We start from the raw sequence: 27196 nt of genomic DNA, 5'->3' as shown, positions 1-27196 counted from the left end.
TACCTAATGAGGCAGATAAAAATCCTATTTAGAGGGAGAGGACAGAGAGCAAAGAACTGACCGGTGAGTGGGTTGGAAGATCAGAGGCTCTGGCTAAGAATTTTACTGCTTTTCAAGGCATGAAAAGAGGATGGTTTAAATTGCTCTGCAGACAGGGAGGTAGAAGAGCAATGATATGACTGACTGCCCTGCTCTTAAGCATACCTGGTGTCAGACCTTCTTGCTCACTGTTACTAGGGGAAATGAGGCTCTGAAAGACAGCACTTTTGTGAGTAATCCAAGATGAGACTAAATTACCTAACGACACAGCTAGGACAAAATCTGTCATAGTGGTGGGGCATATATTTCTTTGGGTTTCGTCTTGGGAGAATTGCTGAAACTGAATCTCCACCCGCTCCACCATCTCCCCACACATGCACACATACTGCAGCGCTAGGCAGGCAGGGAGGCTGGTGAGGAACATCAGGCCAGTCACAGGGAAAACAAGACACATTTTCTCCATACGTCTCAGTGGTGTGTGAACCTAGCATGTATTTCTTCATTATGTAATGACCAAGTTATTTGAAAGATCAAAAAATGTGACTGTACAACTGTCTGTAATTTAAGTCTGTTGTGAATTTTCCTATACGTAGATGTGAACAGACAAGACTTGGCTCGATTTGTGAAAATCTGGTAAACATTTGGTCAGTGTAGAAACCTACAGACTAGTGAGAGGAACTTTCTGCAGTCTCTCCTCCACAGAGGACACTTGAGATCAGTGATTAGGGGCATTATTTTCCTTAAACACTTGTCATCTACAAATATGAATCCATAATTCAGTGATAAATACCTTTCTACAAGCACCATGGTATGGTGCAACTTGGTTTGAAACCTCTAAGGTGAGTTCATTGAAATGGGATGTTATCGGGAAGTCTCTGAATGTGACAGAATTAGCATTTCCTCAGGCATGCTAGTCTGGGGCATATGTAAATTCTTTAACAGCTACTCCATATCCCAGCTCTCATTAGGGGGAACTGTTGAAATTACAGCTCCATTAAGTCAAGAACTTTGGTTCAAAGTGGAGGAGATGATCAAGGTATTTCCCAACTCCCACTTCTTCCTGGTCCCCTAGGCCCCCAGGCTTGCAGCTCCGGGGAAGCTGCCCTGGCTGAGTCCCCCAGCATCGCCTGGTGGTACCATGTGCTGTTGATGGCACTGCTGCTGCTCCTCTGACCATGTGACGCAGATGTTGTCTCTGAAGTTCCTTCTGGGAAAGCACATGGCCTAGTGCCTCCAATGCCCTTTTTCTGTCCCCATGCTATTGCTGCATAAATCTGTCACTTAATCAGATACGTTATAATTATGCGCATGTTTGTTTGTTTTTTTCCCCAGGGCTAAATCTCTTCCAAGGCAGAGAGTTTCATGATTTATGGTGCTGTATTAATTATACATGTGTGATCAGTAAATAAAGAAAAGTTCTGGTGGCTTTTGGTATCGGTCCCAAGGAGGGAATTTGGGCCAAGGAGGGAAGGTAGGAGGAAGAGAAGAGATCAAATCTTCAGCTTAATTTCCTTCGAAGTCAGGCTTTCTCTTCCTTTCTCTTCTGCAACTTGCCAGTGTCTCCTGGAGCTTGTAGGAAAGTGCTGTACTCTGGCTTTGTTTTTAGACATTGAATTTTCACTGTCATAGAGAAAATTCCCATCCTTTAAAATGGAGCTAGCAAATTCTAGAAATTCGTGCTGGTGTAAAGACTGCTCACGGACATTTTCGATCCTGACAGTTGAGGCTACTTTATATGTTCACTGAAAGTTCCTGAGTTTCCTTGACGTTTCTGGAATTGGGAGGAGTCTAAGAGGTATCTCTTCTACATCTGCCTTTCATTTTTCACAAGGAAAACAGCTTTGTGAGTGTTGGCAGAAAAAGTTGCTCTCAGTGTACCCGTATGTGTATACATACAGACAGATAGATAAGGCAGAGAGACAGAAGGAAACTTTTTTTTTTTTTTGATGCAAAGTACGAAGGAAATAGAGGAGAGCACCATGTACTACCATCGCTTTGCGATGCCAGAAAGGTAATCAGTATAATTGTATGGAACCTGGTCTGCTTTTATTTATGGGGCTTGACATATCACCCGAATTTGCCAAATATAGGTTTCCTGAAAACTGAAATTCAGACTCTTCCTGGAGAAGTGTGGTCGTGCCCGGTAAGGCTGCTGCCCCACAGAGTTTTATATGTTTCCAGTGCTAAACCTTCTTGCCTGCCAGCAGCCTGGAATGAAAATCAAGCCTGAGGTTTCTGACGGTTAGACAGCCTGCTGGGCCTCCCCTAGGTTACTGGTATTTTCCTAGGTAGAGTAGTAAGAGGAACGTGTTTGAATAGATACAAAATGGAACAGCACTTGGCAAGCCGCGGCTTACTTTTAGTAGTGTTACCTGCTGCTGTGTTCAAGAACAGATTAACTGTCGCGGAGCTGGTGATGGTTAAGTCTGTGTATCAGCTTGGCTACACCATGGTACCCAGCTATTAGGTCAAATGCTAGTCTAGATGTGGCTGTGAAGGCATTTTTTTTTAAAGCTGAGATTAATATTTAAATGGGTGCCTTTAAATAAAGCGTATTACCTCCATATCGTGGGTTAGTCTCATCCAATCAGTTGGGGCCTTAAGAGAAAAAAGACTAATTTCTCCTCAAAAAGAAAAGATTTTTATCAGCATATTCCCTTTGGTCCCAAGCTACAGCTTCAGATCTTTCCTGGTATCCAGGCTGCTGGCCTACCCTGCAGATTTTGAGTTTGCTTCTGTAATCATGCGAGCCAGATTCTTAAAATAAGTCTCCCTCTGTCTGTGTCTCCCAGTTCTGTGTCTCATCCATTGGTTGTGCTTCTCTGGAGAACCCTGACTAATACAGACCCATCACATACTCTCCATGGATTCAGACTCCCTGGCACAGTGTCTTGGGTCTTAAAAGAACAATGAGCCTCATCTGACCAGAAAAGACTTTCAGAATCTGTCATGGTGGTGAGACACATATTTCTTTGGGTCTCATCTCGGGGGAATTGCTGAAAGCAGGCCTGATCCAGCTCAGACTCACAGCGGGCGCTCAGAATCACCGGGGACCCTGACATGGAACCCGTGTAAGACCTAAAAGGACACTTCCTGAAGTCTCAGGATAGGAGAACTTCAGGGGCTCTTGGAACTAAACCTTGATTCTGGAATTGTACTCTCCCAACTGGCACATTTTGGTTGTTGAAATCTGAAGGCAAAGTCTTGCTTGACTCTGGAATTTGTTGTAGTGATACGCCGCTATTTTTATTCTCAAGTGTGTTAACATCCTGACAACTCCTGGTGTTGATAAACTATGGTACTGTCCTTATACTTGGGCTAAGGGACCTCTGCCCTGGGTCTCACAGTTTAGAGAGCCCATTCTGGCCGTGGCCCTCTGGCCCTGTCTTCTCTGCTTTTCTCCTCTTTTTCCCCTTCCTTCTTGACTACAAACTTGAGAATCCAGGTCTGGAAATTCCATGGCCAACTCCCCTCTTCAGGGCCTGTGAAGATCTGTTTTCCCAAAGATACATATGTTTAGATCTGAGAGGTGACCATGGGACCACTGGTTGTGATAATGTGGGTTGAACTTACAGGTGTGGGCTAGTGTGAGACACAACAAATATGAGACATATGAGATAAAATAAATACAGAGTGAAATGGATCACAAAAGAGATTGAAAAGAGAGGACGTCCAGACAGAGCCAGGACTAGCTATAGTGGAAACTGCAGTGTTTCCACTACAGTTCATAGCTCCCCTAGAGTAGAATGCCAAGGGGTCTGTGGATTCTAAACTTCAACTTTGTTTTCCAAGAGGTTATCAAGGTATTTTTTAAAATCAAGGTTGGAAGAAAAAATACATCTTTAACCACTTAGTTTTTAACTTTGAAATTTTAGACTCAGAGTGTGTGGACATTCATTCGTGCGCTAGATCATTTCTGTCAATCATTACAACAGTGGAGCAATTCGTGACTCGAATAAAGGTTTAGATTAGCTGACCACCAAGTCCCCTGCCAATGCGTGATTCTACATGTGGGAGTTAGAGGCAGAAGAATTGGTCACACCCTCTCTAGAGAGCTCAAGAAAAACAAAGAGGAACAACCTCAAGCCACTAGGGCAAGGGTGGTTTGACCTTAGTCCAAGTTTCCTTTTGGTTAGACTTTCTATGTGAACACCACTTTTCCTCAAAGCTTCATGACCCCGAAAGCCTGCAAGACATTTCAAACCGTGCCAGATGCGGTCACTAAATGAGGACTTGCCAACCTTGCTTGGTTTCCAGCTCAATATTTTATTTGGTAAATGTGGATGCATCTCGACAATTAAACTCTCAGATTCCATTGGTATTTGTTTGTCTTTGGGGTAAACAGATAAAAGAAAATTAGAATAAGCCATTGTATATTCTAAAGGACAAATAAGTGAGGTATCTTCTGAAGGAGAAACAACACTGGGGTTGAGATAATAGTGGGTTTGTTTTCTGAGAGGAAGCATAGTATATCCATAGAGAATGTACTCATGATATTTCTAGGACACCCACTTTGGTATTTTGGGCATTTTATCCAGCTTCTCAAAATTGTCTGTTGTACAAATTCTCTCAAAAAGAAAAAAATGCCTAGAACTTGAAATGAAGCTCTCCTGTACTCACTGTCCCCCATGTGGAAGCCAATCAGTGTAGTCGGATATCTCTAGCTCTGCCATGCATGAAGAAGTCTTCCATTTCAGATGATTAATATGCATTAATGCATATTATGCATTAGTCTTCCATTTCAGATGATTACACTTGAAAAAGACTAAATGGCATTGAATTCAGATGGGTTATCTACCTTGGGTTTTTATGGATTCCCTTCCCAAAATATCGGTTGTAATTCTACACGTCTGAAGTCTGGAAGATTTGTCACTGTATACTAGGATGGTGCTATGGACTGAATTTTGCACCATAGCCACCCTCCCTCCCCATTTATGTGTGGAAGCCCTAACCCCTACTCACAGGTGGGGCCTTTGGGAGATAAGGAGGTTTAAATGAAGCCACGAGGGTGGACCTCATGATGAAAAGAATGCCTTCATAAGAATAGACACCTGAGAGCTCGCACATATACTCTGTCTCTGCATGTGAGAACACAGTGAAGGCAGCTGTCTACTAGTCAGGAAGAGAGTCCTTACCAGATCCTGACCATGCACATTCTAATCTCAGATTTCTAGGCTCCAGAACTGTGTGAAAATACATTTCTGTTGTTGAAGCCACCCAGTTGATGACATTTTGTTTTGATGACCTAGCCTAAATTGACTAGGACAGATGGACATGAACTTTGGAAGGTACATTGGAAGGGAAAAGCAACGAAATCCATGGAGCGAAACCAACCTTGAGAAAAGGAAGCATCTAGTATAGTGACCATTTAATAAATACATGGCTTCTAAGAGGATTCCACCTCTTTCACCTCAATCAAGGGCCATCATCTCTCCATTTCCAAGGCCTGTACATTTCTTTTTGATACTTTACTAAATGGAAAACATGCAGACACACAGACACACACACACACAGTTTTTTAAAAATTTCTTTTTAAGAAAAACTGCTTTCTCAAAACCTATCCCTGTGAGTCAGCTTATATATAATAGAAACCATAACCTTATATAAAAGGCTTTTTTTCAAAATAGATCAATCTCAGAGATGAACATTACTGTATAAAAATGAGAAAAGCATAAACAAGTAAAAATAAAGCACCATAGCTCATCAAAGAACAAATAAAGACCAAGTGAGCTCCAAATGTTAGCTTATCTTGTACTCACTGACTTAAAAAATGTGTTAATATTACCAGCCTATCCTTTTCCACAAGAGACATATTGCCAGTAAAGTAAACAAAACTCACTTTCGTTTCTATTCAGTCTGAATCTTTGCCTATAACATAGTCAGCTAAACTGTGGTATTATTAGTGTGTTTGCAGAATCAGAGGAGCTGTGGGCCCCGGCACTCTAGATATTCTGAGCCTATTTTCATATGCTGGGCTATGTCCACCTGGGGAACCATGGTCCTAAGTACAATTGGCTATGAGATAAGAGTTTGGAAAGGTATAATAGAAATGCTGGAAAATATGGGAAAATAATTTTGGTTAAGGGATACAAGTTGTCCTTGTGCCCTAATTTGAAGAGTAAAGAATAAAAAGATGGTAGTATAAAGGATTTAAATGTGACATCCTCAGAAAACAACCTTTGTAATGATTTTCTTCTATTACCAAGAAATGATAAAGACCACACTGTGCTATCCTATTTTTTACCCTTTATACTTTTAAGTCAACTGGTATGGATCCTCATTCACATCTTATATCCATAAAACATTAGATAAACTTCTTTTCTTTTCTTTTGAGACGGAGTTTCGCTCTTGTTACCCAGGCTGGAGTGCAATGGCGCAATCTCGGCTCACTGCAACCTCCGCCTCCCGGGTTCAGGCAATTCTCCTGCCTCAGCCTCCTGAGTAGCTGGGATTACAGGCACGCACCACCATGCCCAGCTAATTTTTTGTATTTTTAGTAGAGACGGGGTTTCACCATGTTGACCAGGATGGTCTTGATCTGTTGACCTCGTGATCCACCTGCCTCGGCCTCCCAAAGTGCTGGGATAACAGGCTTGAGCCACCACGCCTGGCCTAGATAAACTTCTTTTCTTGTGCATGAAGAAATACAGGTTGTTGCTATGGGTTTGGATACTGTTTGTTTATTCTCACCAAAGTGCATGTTGAAATTTGATCCCAGAGTGGTGGTATTGGGAGGTGGGGCCTAGTGAGAGGTGTTCGAGTGGATCTCTCATGAATAGCTTGGTGCTGTTTTCCTGGTAGTGGCTTGTATTAGTCTGTTTACATGCTGCTGATAAAGACATACCTGAGACTGGGCAGTTTACAAAAGAAAGAGGTTTGTTGGACTTACAATTCCACAGGGCTGGGGATGCCTCACAATCATGGTGGAAGGTGAAAGACAGGGAGGAGCACATCAGGTCTTACATGGATGGCAGCAGGCAAAGAGAGAGCTTGTGCAGGGAAACTCCCATTTTTAAAACCATCACCTCTCATGAGACTCATTCACTATCACAAGAACAGCACAGGAAAGACTCACCCCCATAATTCAGTCACCTCCCACAACACATGGGAACTGTGGCAATTACAATTCAAGATGAGATTTGGGTGGGGACACAGCCAAATCATATCATTCCACCCCCAGCCCCTCCCACATCTCATGTCCTCACATTTCACAATGAATCCTGCATTCCCAACAGTCCCCCAAAGTCTTAACTCATTTCAACATTAACTCGAAAGTCCACAGTCTGACATCTCATCTGAGACAAGGCAAGGCCCTTCTGCCTATGAGGCTGTAAAATCAAAAGCAAGTTATTTACTTCCTAGATATAATGCAGGTACAGGCATTGGGTAAATGCAGCCATTCCAAATGGGAAAAATTGGCCAAAACTAAGGGGTTTATAGGGTCCATGGAAGTCTGAAATCCAGTGGGGCACTTGAACCTTAAAGCTCCAAAATAATCTCCTTTGACTTAGTGCCTCATGTCCACGTCATGTTGATGCAAGAATTTCCCAGCATTTCTATTATACCTTTCCAAACTCTTATCTCATAGCCAATTGTACTTAGGATGATGGTTCCCCAGGTGGACATAGCCCAGCATATGAAAATAGGCTCAGAATATCTAGAGTGCTGGGGCCCACAGCTCCTCTGATTCTGCAAACACACTAATAATACCACAGTTTAGCTGACTATGTTATAGGCATTGATTCAGACTGAATAGTCTTGGGAAGCTTCCCATAGTCTTGGGAAGCTCCACCTCTATGGCTTTGCAAGGTACAGCCTCCCTCCCAGGTGCCTTCACAGGCTGGTGTTGAGTTCTGTGGCTTTTCCAGGTGAAGGAATCAAACTGCCAGTGGATCTACCATTCTGGGGTCTGGAAGATGGTGGCACTCTTCTCACAGATCCACTAGGCTGTGCCTTAGTAGGGACCCTGTGCAGGGGAGGGGGGCTCTGATCCCAAATTTTCCCTTCTGCACTGCCCTAGTGGAGGTTCTCCATGAGAGCCCCACCCCTGGAGCAAACTTCTGCCTGGGCATCCAGGTGTTTCCATACATCTGATATCTAAGCAGAGGTTCCCAAATCCTAACTCTTGACTTTTGTGCACTAGCAGGCTCAACACCACGTGGAAGCTGCCAAGGCTTGGGGCTTACACCCTCTGAAGTCATGGCCAAGCTCTATGTTGGCCCCTTGCAGGCACAGCTGGAGCAGCTCAGTTGCAGGGTACTAAGTTCCTAGGCTGCACACAGCACGAGGACCCTGGGCTCAACCCACAAAACCACTTTTTTCTCCTAGGTCTTTGGGAGGTTGTTGTAAAGACCTTTGACATGCCCTGGAGACATTGTCCCCATTGTCTTGGGGATTAACCTTGGACTCCTCATTATCTATGCACATTTCTGCAACCGGCCTGAATTTCTTCTCAGAAAATGAGATTTTCTTTTTTATAGTGTTGTCAAGCTGCAGATTTTCTGAACTTTTATGCTATTCTTCTCTTATGAAACTGAATGCCTTAAACAGCACCCAAGTCACCTCTTGAATGCTTTGCTGCTTAGAAATTCCTTCCATCAGATGCCCTAAATCATCTCTCTCAAGTTGAAAGTTTCACAAATCTCTAGGACAGGGGCAAAATGCCATCAGTCTCCTTGTTAAAACATAACAAGAGTCACTTTTGCTCCAGTTCTCTACAAGTTCCTCATCTCCTTCTGAGCCAATCTCCGCCTGGACCTCATTGTCCACATCATTATCAGCATTTTGTCAAAGTGATTCAACAAGTCTCTAGGGAGTTCCAACCTTTCCCACATTTTCCTGTTTTCTTCTGAGCCCTCCAAACTATTCCACTTCTACCTGTTACCCAATTCGAAAATCACTTCTATATTTCCAGGTATCTTAGCAGCAGCACTCCACTGTACTGGTACCAATATACCGTATTAGTTCATTTTTATGCTGCTGAGACTGGGCAATTTTAAAAAGAAAGAGGTTTATTGGACTTACAGGTTTACGTGGCTGGAGAGGCCTCATAATCATGGTGGAAGGTGAAAGGCAAAGAGGACCAAACATGGATGGCAGCAGGCAGAGAAAGCATGTGCAGGGAAACACCCATTTTTAAAAACATCAGCTCTCATGAGACTCATTCACTATCACAAAAGATCTGCCCCCATAATTCAATCACCTCCCACCAGGTTCCTCCCACAACACATGGGAATTGTGGGAGTTACAATTCAAGATGAGATTTGAGTGAGGATACAGCCAAACAGAATCACTGCTTTTGTGAGACTGGACTAGTTCTCTAAAAATGGTTTTGTTTCTGAGATAGTGGGTTATTTTAAAGCCAGGATGCTCCTCAGGTTGCTCCCTGTTTGTGTCTGTAAGCCACCCCTTTTGTTTTCTGCCATGAGGGCAGCCTGAATCCCTCACCAGATACAAATGCCCACTCTTGAACTTTCCAGGCACCAGAATCATGAGGCAACCCTCACCACTTCATTTTTATAAATACCTCATTTAGTTATAACATTAAACGAAGCACACAGATATCTATGTATAAAAGTTAACATCATGGGGTTCAATAAAATCTGTTTTCCAATCATATTTTAAGAACTGCTCATATATAAAGGGGAGTTTATTAATACTAACTTACATGATCACAAGGTCTCACAATAGGCTGTCTGCAAGCTCAGGAGTAAGGAGAACCAGTCTGAGGCCCAAACTGAAGAACCTGGAGTCTGATGTTTGAGGGCAGGAAACAGCATGGGAGAAAGAGGTAGCCTGGGAGGCTAAGTCAGTCTCTCTTTTCCACATTTTTCTGCCTGCTTATATTCTAGCTGCTCTGGCAGCTGATTAGATTGCTCCCACCCACATTAAGGGTGGGTCTGCCTTCCTAGCCCACTGACTCAAATGTTAATCTCTTTTGGCAACACCGCCACAGACACACCCAGGATCAATACTTTGTATCCTTCAGTCCCTCACTATTAACCATCACAGTGGCTTATTCCACATTTTGGACCAAGACCTTGCAGCTCAGCTCCAACTGGGTATTTGAAACACTTATGTTTACCTCAGCCTGGCACATTGTGAGACTTGAAGTAAGATCTCCCTTTGAGCAAATATTGAGCATTTTGAACAAATGACATAGAATAAAAAGAAGCCCTTTAAGTGGATGAAGAGCACAGCAACCACATATCTTGGGTGGTTTGAAACGGGCCTGGTTTAGTGCCCCTTTCACTCACAAAAGCATCTCCAGTTTTTTTTTTTAAATAAAACGACGTGTTCGTTCTAATTAAGTGGCTTAAATATCACACAATGAATCGTGTGCATCAGAATACATTACCTCTTCACGCAGCTCAAGAACGGGTGGCAAAGAAGAGAAAGTCTGAATCAGATTGCGGCCTTAAAAATACTTTGTAGTTTTTCCAATTGGTTTATTATTATTAGCAATTTTTGGCATTATTCCATTTTCCTTTTCTTTTAGTCCTTATTTCCGCTAAGAATTCCAAAGATCTGTATAATTCTGAATTTTGTGTACCATGCTATGTTTTAGACGTTCAGTCTTAACATTTCTGTTCTGATAGAAGGGAAAATTTGTCATAAAAGCCCAAAGCCTGGTAGGCTGCTTTGGCCTTAAGCCATGCCATTTTCAACTCTCAATTATTTTACATATTAAGGGTTAACTAAAGATCAAAAGAGGAGCAAGCTAACTATACTAAAAATATCCTTTCCGTTCCCTTTTCTGAAAATTTCTAAGCCTCCAAAATGCCAAAATATGTCGTACATGGATTGATTTACTTATTTATTTTAACGGACAAATAAAAATGGCGTATGTATTACACGAGAACGCAGTACGTTGCTATTAATCGTAGTGATCACACTGCACACAGACCTGTGGAACTTGCTTCTCCAAGCTGAAACTGTGGATCCTTTTACAGCCGCCCAACTCCGCCTACCGTTTTTTATGCTTGAATGGAAAGCGTCCATTCAGCAGGAGTCCGTTAAGTTAAACATGCTACAAACCTCCATGATGTGCTAAAGCATTCTGCTAGCTTAGGTTATTGAAGCCTTGGTCTCTTCTTCTTCTTCTTTTTTTTTTTTTTGAGACGGAGTTTCGCTCTTGTTACCCAGGCTGGAGTGCAATGGCGCGATCTCAGCTCACGGCAACCTTCGCCTCCTGGGTTCAGGCAATTCTCCTGCCTCAGCCTCCCGAGTAGCTGGGATTACAGGCAAGCGCCACCATGCCCAGCTAATTTTTTGTATATTTTTTTAGTAGAGATGGGGTTTCACCATGTTGACCAGGATGGTCTCGATCTCCTGACCTCGTGATCCACCCCCCTCGGCCTCCCAAGGTGCTGGGGTTACAGGCTTGAGCCACAGCGCCCGGCCTGGTCTCTTCTTTAGGGAAGCTCCTGGTCTGACAAAGGATAGCTATTAGATACCTGGCACAAAGCAATGTGATAAGGCTGTGGGAGAAGCATCCCTCCAGTGTCTGTAATGCTTTCTCCACACTTCCTTTCTAGGCCCACTTTACCTTAACCCTGGATTCTGACTGTGAAAGCCTGATTGTTCTGTCTCCAATCTCGCTACACTTTTGGAACAAGAGTCAAAAATAAACAGAAAAGGTAAAAAATTAATTTGTCTGGCTCCAAGTTATATTCATTAACTTTCTCTGTGGAAAGTCAAAGGCTAGTGGTGTGTGATGAAGCTTCAATCTGAGTTCTCTCAGGGAAAAAAACCTTCATGAAGCTGATTTGAACAGTGGGGAAAAAACAAGGCAGCAAAGGGACTGTCCTAAGATGATCATTTTAAGTGAACTCATCCTAAGCCTGGAGGTGATCTCATAGAGTAGAAGCCAACTGAAAGTGTCGTAATGAGGTCATTCATTCCTCCTCCTTTACTGATTCCTTCCAAGTTGAGAAACTCCATGAAAACATTCAGTTACCTGGTCCTTCCATTGTAGCATCACATAAACTTGTGTTTCATTTGCTGATTCAGATATGGTACGTTTCTGCTGTCCTCTCCATTTCCCCTTGCAGGGCACTGTTCTTACAAAGTGTTGCATTCACTCTAACTTTTCACAGAGGCACAATTCATGCACAGCATTCCTGCCATCAAGGAAACTGTCTTAAGCTCCATTCATATCAACTGAAAACAAATGGTGGTCACAGAAAGAAGCCCTGGACATATGGATGATGTTCTGAGTGGCTGGGAACATCCTAGAAAAAGTTCTGTCTGCCCGAAATGTATCAATAACCTTGGAAATGAATCACATAAGAGAAAGTAGAGAAGCCCCTTTTCTTTAATCTGAAAGCTGGAATTCAGGTTCTGAGATTTCACAGAGACAGGATTGGTGGCAGGGCTAGAAGAAAAAGAGCGGGCAGTGATGAAGGAACATTCCAAGCAATTTTCTCTCGCCTTGGGGGATTGTTTTGGATCATACGAAGTTAAGGTGGAAAGCAGCTTATATAGGAGGAAGGTCACAAGAGTGAATATAGCTCAGACATCATGATTTCATCTCTCTCTCCTTATCACAATGGCATCGTCCAGTGTGCTTAGAGTTAGCAAAAGAAGTTTGTTTTTAGTAAGTCTGCTGCAGATAGGTCAGAATACAGGTCTAATAAATATCCTGCTTTGCTCGTAGGAACCTTAAAAACATAAATTATAAGATCTGAAAAGCAGAAGGAGTTTAAAGATCATCTGTTTCAATGTGTGTGTGTGTGTGTGTGTGTGTGCGCGCGCGCGTGTGTGTGTGTGTAGTGAGGAATCTATTGATTACCTGTATCACAATCAATACGGTGCCAGTAAATAATGAAGGTTCCTGGATCTTGGAGCGGAACAAGTAAATCAAAATTTTTGTGGGAGCTACAGGTTAAAAAACCTGTGTATTATTAATAAACAAACTGCCTAGCAATTTATTTCGGACATTACAGCTTGAGACTCACTGGCCTAATCCACTCTTTCATTTGCTAATGAGAAAACTGGGCCATTTCTTCACCAAGACTAATTGGTAGCAAAATACGCATGAGACAAGAGCTGTCCTGACCCCAGTTGAATACATTTTTTAAAGTGATTTCATGAAGAGACTTGGACTCTCCTATAGCAATGATTACTTTCTGTTTCCTGCAAACACCAAGTCCTGAAAGGTTCCTTAATGGGATAAAGCTTCTAGTTTTGTAGGTACTTAGTTTTATCAGTTAAATGCTAAATGGAGTACATTTTTACAAGAGGCTTTAACCAGTTACTTAAATCCTCAGAGAAACAGCCTGGGGACTCAGGATGAGACATCCCCTGGTCTCTACTTGCATCCAAAGTCATGTTTGGCTCCATTTACAGATTATCCTGTTTGATAGCAAAGATGTTTCCCCTAGGGGTTTTGCGGGGCATGTATCTGGGTCATTTACCTGAGATGCCAGCTCTGTGAAATCCCCTATGTATCCTCTTGCAGGCTAGTTTGGGGCAGGTACAACTGTGCATCCCCATATAGGTCAAACGCATTTCCGAACCTTACTGTCCAGTGTATTTATTTATTGTATTGCATATTGAGTGTCTTTGTAAAGTTTATTTTGGACATAGGATTCTGTTGTCAAAAATAAGGCATATATATATTATATATATATATATAATATAATATATATAGAGGTTTTCCTTGTTGTTTGTTTTGTTTTTTAGATGGAGTCTCACTCTGTCACCCAGGTAGGAGTGGCGATTTTGACTCACTGTAACCTCAACCTCCTGGGTTCAAGCAATTCTCCTGCCTCAGCCTCCTGAGTAGCTGGGATTACAGATATGCACCTCCACACCTAGCTACATTTTATATTTTTAGTAGAGACAGGGTTTCACCATGTTGGTCAGGCTGGTCTCAACCTCCTGACCCCCTGACTCCCACCTCAGCCTCCCAAAGTGCTGGGATTACAGGTGTGGGCCACCACGTCTGGCTGGAAGATAGAGTTAAAAAAATGTGTTGCTTTGAAGAGTAACACTGATTTCTGCATTTAGGGATAGTCTGTGTGGGTTGCTATATAATGGTATATATATATATATATATATGGACCGAATAGTGTCCTTGCTAAATTTATATGTTGAAGCCCTAACCCTCAATACAACTGTATTTGAAGAGAGATTTTAGGAGTTAATTAAGGTTAGCTGAGGTCATAAGAGTGGGACCCTAACCTGATAGGATTGGTGTTCTCATAAGAAGAAGAAGACAGAGAAAGCCCTCTTCACATAAACGCACCGAGGAGACATCATGTGAGCACACAACAAAGTGGGGGCTGCCTGCAAGCCAAGAGGAGGGCCCCCACCAGAAAACGAGCATGCTGGCGCCCTGTGCTTGAACTTTCCGGCTTCTAGAGTGGGAGAAATAAACTTCTCCCAGGTGTTTAAGCCACCCACTCTATACCATCTGTTATGGCAGCCTGAGCAGATTAAGACAGTCATGAAGCGAAGGGAAGGCCTGGTTTCAGAAGCGCACGTGAAAACACACAGTAGTATGGTCCCAGATAGGCCCCTTCCTGGAGCACATATTTCCCATCTCAGAGGCTCTCAGGTTTTGGTTCGTGTGTGTGGCCTGTTTGAGGAACCTTGCTTGGCTCTTTAGCCTCTAGCTTCTTTCAGATAGCTCCATGGCAGTGTTAGAGTGATGTCCTACTGGTGTTCCTTGGGATTGTTAACCATAACATGATGCGCCAACCCTCTTAAACCAGCCTGGATAGCATAATGAGAGCCCGTCTCTACAAAAAAGTTTAAACAATTATCTGGGTGCCATGTTGTGTGCCTGTAGTCCCAGCTACTCGGGAGGCTAAGGCAGGAGGATTGCTAATTACAGGCTGTACCACAGAACTCTAGAACGTTCGGTTTCATCTTGCGTAACTGGAATTTGTTACGCTCTTATATTCTTGAGATGTATCTAAACTCTTGAGTTCGTATGCTCTTCTATTAATCACATCATGACGATGGTCTTCGAACCTTTACAAGTGACTGGGCTGATGAACTTAATTTAAAGTGATTCTTACTTCAGATAAGTTATTTCATTCATTCATGTTGCTTCTAACCTTAGCACCACCAGAAATCAGAGCTTCCTGATGGTGGGTAGATCTGCCAGGGCTTGCCTTAGGAATAAAGAAAAGCAATCTTATTAGATATATATATATATAGAGAGAGAGATATATATACCCTATATATATATACCACTATATATAGTGGTATGTTAGCATTAGAGAAAGAGAATCCATTTTAAGAAATGAGGGAGCTAAGAAGTATGTGGGTGTTTGTGGAGGAAAGAAGAGGAAATGGGGTCTGTGAGGCCGGGCAGTGGCCCATTACTGGACTTCAGATAGACTTTCCAGATGACTGACATGCCACAAAACCACAGGCTTGGAGACAGCATTCTCTTAAGGGATGGGGTTGAGCATAAGGGCACCCAAAGGCAGAAGGAAATATTTATTTTGCTATATAGAGTTGTTTTCCTTTCTTTACACAAACTCTCCATCAATTCCACAGCAAGAGCTTTCTTCTGGCACATCTGGTTTATGTGACTTTATTAGTGACTTTCCCAGAAAGCCACAGTATCACACGAAGGCCCGTGATCATTTCACCAGGTCATGAGTCACGTCATGTTACAATTTCACAATATTGTAGTTGAATAACTAATCAATTAACTAAGGTTTTGTGAGTACCTTATGTGTGGAGAACAATAATTTACTTAAGTGACTATTCCTTGATGACAGCAGTCGGTTCCTTCTGGAAAGTATAAATTAAGCCATTGTATTTCTTGGTAAATAAATATACTAGTCAAAGACCAAGATATTATGTATGTGTATATACTAATGACTTTAACAGAGGTATAAGCCCTTATTTTAGGAATTGTTTAGTACTAGTAGTAGAGTTCTAAATTGATGCTATGTAAAGAATTTGCTCTTTATTATATTAGTCTTGAGAATTACCACCAGTGAATCCCAGTAACTGGAAAATACCTTAGGGTTTATAAAAGGAAATCCATTAATTCTACAAATTAAATATTTGAAGACCAAGGAGGGTAGGAGACTTGTCCGGGCCTCCTGAGTCTTTAGAGTTTTAATTAGAGGACTAGTCCATGCAGATTACATTTGTCTTCTTCAGGTTGTGACTCATGGATGCATTGCTTAAGAATGCACATTTAAAGAAGCAGCTTCTCCGCTCCTTCTGGAATCTCTCCCTAGTTCAGCCCACCTGCCTCCACTCCTGCCTCCACCATGTCCACCAGGGTGACCCATAAGTCCTACAAGGTATCCACCTCTGGCCCCGGGGCCTTCAGCAGCCGCTCCTTAACGAGTGGGCCCAGTGCCTGCTTGAGCTTCTCCCGAGTGAGCAGTAGTGGCTTCCGGGGTGGCTTGGGTGCAGGCTATTTTGGGGCCAGCGGCATAGGCATGGGAGGCATCACCGCCGTCACCATCAACTAGAGCCTGCTGAACCCCATTAAGGTGGATGTGGACCCCAACATCCAGGCCGTGCATACCCAGGAGAAGGAGCAGATCAAGACCCTCAACAACAAGTTTGCTTCCTTCATCGACAAGGTGCGGTTCCTGGAGCAGCAGAACAAGATGCTGGAGACCAAGTGGAGCCTCCTGCAGCCGGAGAAAACGGCTAGGAGCAACATGGACAACATGTTTGAGAACTACATCAACAACCTGAGGCGGCAGCTGGAGACTCTGGGCCAGGAGAAGCTGAAGCTGGAGGCGGAGCTTGGCAACATGCAGGGGCTGGTGGAGGACTTCAAGAACAAGTATGAGGAAGAGATCAATAAGCGTACAGAGATGGAGAATGAATTTGTCCTCATCAAGAAGGATGTGGATGAAGCTTACATGAACAAGGTAGAGCTGGGGTCTCGCCTGGAAGGACTGACTGACGAGATCAACTTCCTCAGGCACCTGTATGAAGAGGAGACCCGGGAGCTGCAGTCCCAGATCTCCGACATGTCTGTGGTGCTGTCCACGGACAACAGCCGCTCCTGGACATGGATGGCATCATTGCCGAGGTCAAGGCGCAGTACGAGGAGATCGCCAACCGCAGCCAGGCTGAGGCGGAGAGCATATACCAGATCAAGTATGAGGAGTTGCAGATGCTGGCTGGGAAGCACGGGGATGACCTGCGGCATGCGAAGACTGAGATCTCCGAGATGAACCGGAACATCAGCCGGCTCGAGGCTGAGATCGAGGGCCTCAAAGGCCAGAGGGCTTCCCTGGACGCCGCAATTGTAGATGCTCAGCAGCGCGGGGATCAGGCACTCAAGGATGCTCATGACAAGCAGAAGGAGCTGGAGGCTGCCCTGCAGCGGGCCAAGCAGGACATGGCAAAGCAGCTGCATGAGTATCAAGAGCTGATGAACGTCAAACGGGCCCTGGACATCGAGATCGCCACCTACCGCAAGCTACTACTGGAGGGCGAGGAGAGCCGGCTGGAGTCCGGGATGCAGAACATGAGTATCCACACGAAGACCACCAGCGGCTATGCAGGTGGTCTGAGCTCTGCCTATGGGGGCCTCACAAGCCCCGGCCTCAGCTACGGCCTGGGCTCCAGCTTTGGCTCTGTCATGGGCTCCAGCTCCATCAGCCGCACCAGCTCCACCGAGGCTGTGGTTGTGAAGAAGATTGAGACCCGCGATGGGAGGCTGGTGTCCGAGTCCTCTGACGTCCTGCCCAAGTGAACAGCTGCAACAGCCCCTCCCAGCCTGCCCCTCCTGAGGCTGCCCCAGAGCCCAGGAGGGAGGTTGCTGTGCAGGGGAGCTCAGGGAACAGGAGACCCACCTGATGCTCAGCCCTAGCCCTCAGCCCACTGGTGGGGAGTTTACTGCCTGGGGACCCCCCTTGCCCACGCCTCCAGCTGCAAAACAATTCAATTGCTTTTTTTTTTTTGGTCCAAAATAAAATCTCAGCTAGCTCGGACAATTGTCAAAAAAAAAAAAAAAAAAAAAAAAGAATGCACATTTACTGTTTCTGAACTACCCGAGTGACAGGATCATCCATGTCCCAGACCCCAGCACCAGGCAGTATCCCCATGTATCAAACTTGCACATGCATCCTCTGAATCCAAAATAAGATTAAAAAAAAAAGAATACATGTTTAAACACCCAGCTCTGACTGAGTGTTCAAAAGAAAAGTGGCAGCACAGGATGTGGAGATGGTGAAGGACAACCTCCTTTTTCTGAGCCGACGGAAGTAGCTGACGTCATTCATGCAAAGCCCTTATGCTTCATTGCATAAACATCCAACACCATGTAGAAAAATAAAAGGTCATCTGTGGCTGGCACATCTGGATGGGTACGGCCAGTCTCTGTGGTTTGCCTCTTTCTAAGATGTCAGAAGTGGCATACTCTAAAGATAGTTCAGTGTACGATTTTCAACACGTTCCCTGAAACCCAGAGAATCAAATTGTTAATGCTGCCATGAGTTCTTTATGACGATTTTACATTCATATTGCCAGGAGAAACTTTAAAATCACCAATACACCAGGCCGCTTCCCAGACCCATGAAATCAGAATTTCTTGGCTGCAACCCAGGCATTGGTAATTTTTAACACTCCCCAGGTGGCTCTAATGTGCAGCCAGGCCTGAGACCTATTGAGTTACTCATATCATCTGGCAAAAAACCCAAAACAAAACAAAACAAAAAACACACCCAGATTATTTATAAAATGTGCTTCTTATCAAGGAAATAAAGCAATGTTCAGTTAACTACATTTAGCAAATAATTCCCAATTTAGCTGGCACTGTCTTTAATCTGTGAGATCCTCCTCCTCATCCTCATCCTCCTCCTCTTCCTCCTCATCCTCCTCATCCTCCTCCTCCATGTCCTCCTCCTCATCTGCCTTCCTCCCCCTCCCCCTCCTCCTCTTCCTCCTTCCTCCTCCTCCTTCCTCTTCCTCCTCCCCCCTCCTCCCGCTCTTCCTCCTTCCTCCTCCTCCTCCTACTCTTCCTCCTTCCTCCTTCTCCTCTTCCTCCTCCTCTTCCCCCTCTTCCTCCTTCCTCTTCCTCCTTCCTCCTCCTCCTCCTTCCTCTTCCTCCTTACTCCTCCTCCTCCTCTTCTTCGTCCTTCTTCTTCTTCCTTCTTTCCTCTTTTTTGAGACAGGGTCTCACTCTGTTGTCCAGGCTGGAGTGCAGTGGCTCCATCACAGCTGACCGCAGCCTTGAATTCCTGGACTTGAGCAGTTTTTCAGCCTCAGCCACCTGAGTAGTCAGGACTATAAGTGGGACCACAGGACTATGGGTGTGTAAATTTAAAAATCACAGTCCTGGCTATTTTTTTTTTTTTTTTGGTAGAGATGGCATCTTCCTATGTGGCCAGGCCCTCTGGGCAAACTGGCCCCAAGCAATCCTCCCAACTCAGCTTCCCAGAGGTGCTGGGATTTCAGGTATGCGCCATTGTGTCCGGCAGGGATTCATCCTTCTTTTGAGATTTAAAGATACAGATGATGGGGATGGAGGCAGCAAACCACATTGCCATGTATGTACCTATGCGACAACCCTGCATGATCCGCACATGTACCCCAGAACCTAAAGTACAATAAAAAATAAGTCAATGTGTAAACCCCAATCTTCAATTTCTGACATTTATGACTTCCCCTTCTTATCTTCTTCATCTCAAGGTAAACACTTGTACTTTAACCAATTTTCTAGTCAATAATGATCGTTTATTAAATTCCTAATGTTTGCCTGTCTCTGTGTTAGATACTTTGTACACTCGATTCATTCCTCACAACAGAGCTATGCATTAGACATGATTATCCTCATTTTGTATAAAGGAAAATGGAACCTCAGAGAAGCTGAGCTGGATGGCAGAAACAGCCATTCCGGTCCCCTCAGCCAGTTTTTTTCTTTTTTCCTGTTCTAGTATGCTGTATCCTGACAATAGCATGGTGTCACAGCTAAGTCCCAGACTGAGAATCTGCAAATGTGTGCTCTTGCCAGGATCTGCTACTAATGTCTCTTACAAGTCCCATAACTTGAACTTCTTTGTCTTAAGAAAACAAGAAGGGGCTGGGGCATGGTAGCTTATGCTTGTAATCCCAGCGCTTTGGGAGGCTGAGGCAGGAGGATTGCTTGAGCCTAGGAAGGAGTTAAAAACCACTGAAACCCTGTTTCAGAAAGAAGTTAGTAAAAAAAGAAAAAAAGGGGGCTGGGGGCAGTGGCTCACGCCTGTAATCCTACCACTCTGGGAGGCCAAGGTAGGCAGATCCCTGAGGTCAGCAGTTCGAGACCAGCCTGGCCAACATGGTGAAACCCTGTCTCTACTAAAAATACAAAAATAGCTCAGCATGGTTGCTCATGCCTGTCGTCTCAGCTACTTGGGAGGCTGAGGTGTGAGAATCTCTTGAACAGGGAAGGCAGAGGTTGCAGTGAGCCAAGATCAAGCCACTGCACTTCAGCCTGGGTGACAGAGTGAGACTCTGTCTCAAAAAAAAAAAAAAAAACCAAGAAGAAAAAAGATTCAAGAAGGCAAGAAAGAAATCAGCCACAGAAGATTACATTTTGTATTATATAAAATTTCATTCATATGAAATTTCTAGAAAAGGCAAAACTATAGAGATAGAGAATTCGTTCAGCGGTTGGCTGGGGTGGGAGAGGGAATTGTCTGCCACAGGTTTGAGGAAACTTTGTGGAGTAATGGGTATGTTTTAAACGGGACTGTGGTGCTAGTTGCATAATCATACATAGTCACCAGAAGTTCTAGAACTGTACCCTTACAATGGGAGAATTTTGTGATAGGCAAACTATTCCTCAGTCGGGCTGGTAAAAATGGTATTAGGACTTGCACTAGAAGATGACTGCCCTAATGATTCTAGAAACACTATTTATGGCCTTTTCACGGTAGATAAATTGTTATCTCTTTAACAACATGTTGAACCTTTTTTATGTGCCCATTTTAAGTATACAGTTGGTAACTCTTGAAAAGTATATACATTTATGCAACTACCATCATGATGAAGATATAAACATTTCCATCACCCCAGGACATCCCTGTGTCCTTCCCAGTCGACACATTTCTATCACCCCAGGACGTCCCTGTGTCCTTCCCAGTTGACACATTTCCATCACCCCAGGACGTCCCTGTGTCCTTCCCAGTCGACACTCCGCCCACCACCCCGGGCCCAGGCACCGCGACCTGCCTTCTGTCGCTGTAGATTAGATTTATCTTTACCAGCATTCCATAAACATGGACACAGACCGTATGTACTCTTCTGTGTCTGGCTTCCTTCACCAAGCTGCCGTGGTGAGACTCATCTGTTGTTGCATTTATCCAGTAACTTTTTCCTATTGTTGATAGTATTAGATGGTGTGGATATATCATAATTTGTTCTTGGCTATAATGAATGAAGCTGCTATAAACATTTATGTACCAGTCTTTTGTAGACTTACGTTTCATTTCTCTTGGGTCAGTTCCTATACCTAGGAGACTTGTTGGGTTATAAGGCATGTGCATATTTAATGTGTTAAGAAATTGCCAAACTGTTCTCCAAAGTGATGGTATCATTCTACGTTCTCAGCAGCAGAGTGTAAAACTTCTGGCTGCTCCACACCCTCCCCAGCACCTGGTGTTGTTCTATTATTTTGTTTTTCACATGAGTTAACTTTTCATTTCACCAAACACTTGATACTGTTCTATTGTTATCTATTTCAATATTTCATTTCTCAATGAAATGTATTATATAATTTTGAAGTTTTCCTCAAAATAATAAGTGGCCCACTTTTTAGAAGCCCTGTGTGCAAATTAATTCTGATGTTCATCATCACAGTTATTTAAAAATTCAAATAAACACTGCAGTTTAGCAAAGGTTTTCCTCCAAAATTTCAATTATAAGTACTGGTTGTAATTTTAAATAAGAAATGAGAATTTAAGGAAGAACGATCCAAGATGGCCGATCGCTAACATCCCGGGATTGCAGCTCTCAGGGAAGGCGCGGAGAACTAGAGGACGCCACACTTTCAGACAAATTCTGGTCGCTCACGGGGCAGAAGATCCCCCAGTGGAGGAAACACACGGGTGGCCAGCGCGAAGCTCGTGGCCGGTGCAGCGGTTCCGCCTGCACCTCGGCACCGCAGCTCTCGGAGCAGAGTAAACAGGTTCAGAGGACCCGCATGAGTCCCCAGCAGGACACCAGAGCCCGGTGCAGCGGCTGTGACAGCACCTCAGTGCGGCAGCGCTCGGCGCAGAGTAAACGGGACCGGTTCCCCTTCTGACTGAGGTTTGGAGTCCCGGGAAGGCAGAGTCGCCTACTACGGACACAAGAAGGAAGCCAGACAGGAGAACCCTGGGCAGAAGAGCACCATCAGTTTTAACGCCGCTGCTCTGGCCCTGGGAACTAACAACCTGGATGTCCACTCAAGAGACCTAATCTGAAAGTTGGTAAATTCAAAGACAGCAGGAGGATAAATTTATAATGACGGGAAGAAACCAGCGTAAAAAAGCTGAGAATACTCAAAGTCAGAACGCCTCTCCCTCTAAAGATGATCACAGTTCCACATCAACAATGGAACAAGGCTTGATGGAGAACGAGCGCCTCCTGATGACAGAATCACTCTTCAAGGAATGGATAATAACAAACTTCGGTATTAAAAGAACACGTTGTAGCCCAATGTAAAGAAACTAGGAACTTTGAAAAAAGGTTTGATGAAATCCTATTGAGAATAGACAACTTAGAGAGGAGTATGAGTGAATTAATGGAACTGAAGAATACAATACAGGAACTCCGAGAAGTATGCACACGTTTAAACACTCGAATTGTTCAAGCAGAAGAAAGGATATCAGAGGTCAAAGTCCAACTTAATGAAATAAAACGTGAAGAAAAGATTAGAGAAAAAAGGATAAAAAGGAATGAGCAAAGTCTCCAAGAAATGTGGGACTATGTGAAAAGACCAAATTTACGTTTGATAGGTGTACCTGAATGCGACGGAGAGAATGAATCCAAGCTGGAAAATACACTTCAGGATATTATTCAGGAAAATTTTCCTAAACTAGCAAAGCAGGTCAACATTCAACCCCAGGTAATAGAGAGAACACCACAAAGATATTCCTCAAGAAGAACAACCCCAAGGCACATAATCGTTAGATTCACCAGGGTTGAAATGAAGGAGAAAACACTAAGGGCAGCCAGAGAGAAAGGTCAGGTTACCCACAAAGGCAAGCCTATCAGACTTACAGCAGATCTCCAGCAGAAACTCTACAAGCCAGAAGAGAGTGGGGGCCAATATTCAACATCCTCAAAGAACAGAACCTTCAGCCCAGAATTTCATATCCAGCCAAACTAAGCTTCACAACTGAAGGAAAAATAAAATCTTTTATGAACAAGCAAGAACTCAGCGATTTTATTACCACCAGGCCTACTTTACAAGAGCTTCTGAAAGAAGCATTACACACAGAAAGAAACAACCAGTATTAGCCTTTCTAAAAATACACCAAAAAGTAAAGAGCACCAACATAAAGAAGAATTTACACCAACGAATGGATAAAACAGCCGGTCAACATCAAATGGCAGTAACCCTAAATTTAAATTGACTAAATCCCCCAATCAAAAGACACAGCCAAAACCCAATGGCATGTTACATCCAGACGTGTTTCACATGCAAGGATACACAAAGACTCAAAACAAAGGGATGGAGAAAGATTTACCAACCAAATGGAGAGCAAAAATAAATAATAAATAAATAAAAAGCAGGAGTTGCAATTCTCGTATCGGATAAAATAGATTTTAAAGCAACAAAGATATAGTGGTAAAAGGATCAATGCAACAACAAGAGCTAACAATCCTAACACCAAGATACACAGTGACTTAGACTCAATGAGACAGAAAATTAATAAGGATATCAAGGACTTGAACTCAGATCCGGAACAAGTAAACTTAATAAATATTTATAGAGCTCTCCACTTCAAATACACAAAATATACATTCTTGTCAATACCACATCACACCTACCCGTAAGTTTAAATGAAACATTGATTGGCCATTATTAATACCCAATTTTCTTCAAAATAAAGCAATATTTCCATTTACTCTTCCTCTTTCTCTTCCTCTTTCTTTCTCTCCTTTACTTATTTTTTTTTTCTTTCCTTCTCTCAAAAAAAAAAAAGAAATCAACTTGTAAACCTCTAGATCCAGGTCGGCAATGTCTCTCTCATTGCTTGATTTCCTTCCTTCCCTTCCCTCCCTCCCTCCCTCCCTCCCGGCTTCCTCCCTTCCTTCCTTCCTTCATCCCTTCCTTCCTCCCTACTGTCCTTCTTCCCTTTTTTCCTGCCTTCCTCCCCCCACCAAAAAAAAAAAAAAAAAAGAAATGAGAATTTAATTGGGTAAAATCTGGACGTCCACAGACAGTAAAGTAGAAACCTGTTAGTCAGGTGTTGTGGAACTAATTTTTGGAGTTTAGCTGCATGATTACTGTACTTTTGCTATAGATAGTATATCACGTATTCTGAGCAGAAAACAACGCATCAGTAGGTTGAGGCCTCGTGTCCTCATTTACTTTCTTGCATCCGAGGCTGCTTTCTTTATTTCTAAATAGGTTGACTTGAACGTCATTGGCTAAGCATAGAAAATCAAGAAATTGTTAAAACGTGGCCAAAGTTTTCTGCCTCTAATAGTTATGAGGTGATGAGCGGGAGGAAGGCTGTTCTGAAAAGAATTCAGTAGCATCTTCTTTCACAAGCTTTAAAACATTCTCTCTTCACAAATCCTTCTAACGTTTTGTTTTTAGACTATGTGTTCTCAGTAGGGTCAATATTGCCCCCCAAAGGGTGAAAACTGCTTCTTGAGGGGTTTAATATTTTCTTACTATTTTAATGTATAAAGCACAGATATACCTGTATACAGTTCATAGACAAAAATAATAGTGTCTCAGTGGCATTAATTTTATGGAGGAGAGGACGATCAGAAAAAATGTTTAAAAAGGCTTCTTCAGGGATGTGATACTGAGCACAAGTTTAGAAACTATTTGAAATAGAGGACAGAAAGGCCACATGAAGAATTTAAGGCGACTAATCAAACAGGACATTTTCAACGGATTACATGAATTTGGTCTGAGACTGATCCCTCAGAATCTCACCGCTCTCAAGATACTGTTTGGTTTAAAGTCATTGGCCTTGGAATAGAAAGAAATCTAAACTTTGTTAAGAAGTGTTTGTAAACAGGAAATTTTCATTCTTTATCTCACTTTGTTTTAAAGCAACGCTTGAGAAAAAAATACTGTTATAGCCATTGTTTTATAGCTGAAGGAACTAAGGCTCAATGAGGTTGGTTAGCACTTTCGAATTCTACAAAGAACACCCAGTTTCTGAGTGTCATTAGTGAATGTAAGAACCTGAGTTTGTTTGATTTAAAGGCCCAGGATTTCCTCCCCGTCAATGCTAGCCAGGGACTGCTGCTGGGTGAGATGGTGTTTCATTCAATTATCCCGAGTTCACTGAAAATGGACTCAAATGCCTGAGTCAGGAATTGATGTGTTCTCACAGCTCCAGTTCTGGAAAGGCTAGTGGTGGGGGTGGGGCCGTCACTAAGATGTCCAGGAGTTCTGCATGGGGCGGGGAGGGCACAGTGTCCCCGGAAGTCTCCGTTGGACTGGAGCTTACAGGAATTCAAGAGCTTTGGCTAGAACAGAACCAATCTCAGGCTTGCAGAAAACCCCGTGAGAGCAGCAGCGTTACATTCCATTCCATATTTGTCAGTGAGGGAGAGGCACTCTGATCCCATCAGAAGTTTGAAGAACCACATAAGTTTTGGCTGGCTTCCTGTTCTCTCTGCTTCATAGCTTAAAGATGAAACTTCTGTTTTCTGTGCCCTTCCATCCTCTGCTCCCAAGTAGCACATGTCAGCCGAGGAATGACTGCGGATTTCACAATTAGAGAGGTGGCCATATAGACTGTGAACATACAGATCATTTCTGCTTTTTCTTTGATTTCTGGAGATTCGTATACAACTTTTTGTACAACAGCCCCTGTATTCTTTAAATCTGTGACGTCCTTTATGCTACCTGAGATCATATATCCATTTTATTTTATATTTCTGCTTTTCTTTTCCAGTGACAGGTTGCCATTTTAATGATGATTGATTATCATTTGGGAGCAGGAGCTTAACCTTTAACTTTTCCTGACAGGACAAAAACGACAACATGTATTCACACCACCCACCTTTACTGATCCTCTCGGTAAGGAATAAGAGGGGACCCTAAACTAGAAGTAAGAAAATGGAGGCTTTAGTGCAATAGCCATTTCTTTTTCTTTCAAAGAGAGTGCACGATGCTCACCTCACTCTGCTGTACCAAATGAATGTATGTTAAAACTAAAATACAGTTTAGAAAACTTGCACATGTTACAAGAACAAGCTAGGAGTGTTGTTATTTTACTATCAGTAAAATTCATAGTCCTAATGTCTGTCCTAAGGGAAAAACATCCTTTTAGAAGAGGTTACATGTCATCATCTTGCTCTGTGCTAGCATGGAAATAAATGAGAGCTGGAAAAACAGGAAATAAATATTCTAAGTTATCAGGGAATACTGCTGAGGCATCACGGGAGTGTCGCTGGTTATTTTGGTTTCTCAACCAGGACCTGAGGTGCAAGGCCAGCGGGTAGTGTCTGGGACAGCAGAGAGAAAATGAGGAACCTCTTGGAAAGTGCTCCCCTCTTGCTCCGCCTCCCTTTATTCTTCACTCTTTAGGCCAGATTCTCTGCAGGCAGAGTTCAGCCACTACTGTGTCTACACTTTGGTACAAGAGAGGTTTCTTGTATGTAAGCACCGTGCTCCATGGAGCCATAGGGAGAGCTGGTGGCACTTTGCAGTTTTCTGGGCAGTAGCTTGATAGACTGGAGAAAGCCCCAACTAGGAGCCAAAAGTTCTGATGTTCAATGCATAATCACCACAAGTAACAGCAAATCAATTTCTAGCAAGTTACTTAAATCTCTCTATCATGGTTTATTTATTGTTTTACATTCTAAAGTTGAGATATGATTCATATACTGTAGTATCCACCCTTTATAAAGTTAGAATTTGATGACGTTTAGTACATTCACGAAGTTGAGCGACCATCACCACTGCCCCATTGCAGAACTCTGTCATCATTTCAGAACAATGAAACAAACAAAAGACCCACGTCCGTGAGCAGCCACTCCTTCCCCTTCCCTC

General features: G+C 43.2%; 2 protein-coding genes across 18 annotated transcripts in view; one reads left to right on the top strand and one right to left on the bottom strand.

Moving 5' to 3' along the window:
• The window catches only part of PHLDB2 (pleckstrin homology like domain family B member 2), a 239555-nt gene that overhangs the window by 143736 nt on the left and 68623 nt on the right, over positions 1 to 27196 (bottom strand). The gene's annotated exons all lie outside the window — the stretch shown is intronic.
• Positions 16214 to 17893, top strand: LOC100394201 (keratin, type II cytoskeletal 8). The gene is given in 2 exon segments (XM_035274447.3): positions 16214 to 17037; positions 17040 to 17893. Coding segments are annotated over 2 exon segments (1449 nt in total). The 5' UTR covers positions 16214 to 16286; the 3' UTR covers positions 17738 to 17893.

The sequence above is a fragment of the Callithrix jacchus genome, chromosome 15, assembly GCF_049354715.1.
Source record: "Callithrix jacchus isolate 240 chromosome 15, calJac240_pri, whole genome shotgun sequence".
NCBI classification, from domain to species: Eukaryota; Metazoa; Chordata; class Mammalia; order Primates; family Cebidae; genus Callithrix; species Callithrix jacchus.
This window is presented reverse-complemented; position numbering and strand designations above follow the sequence as displayed.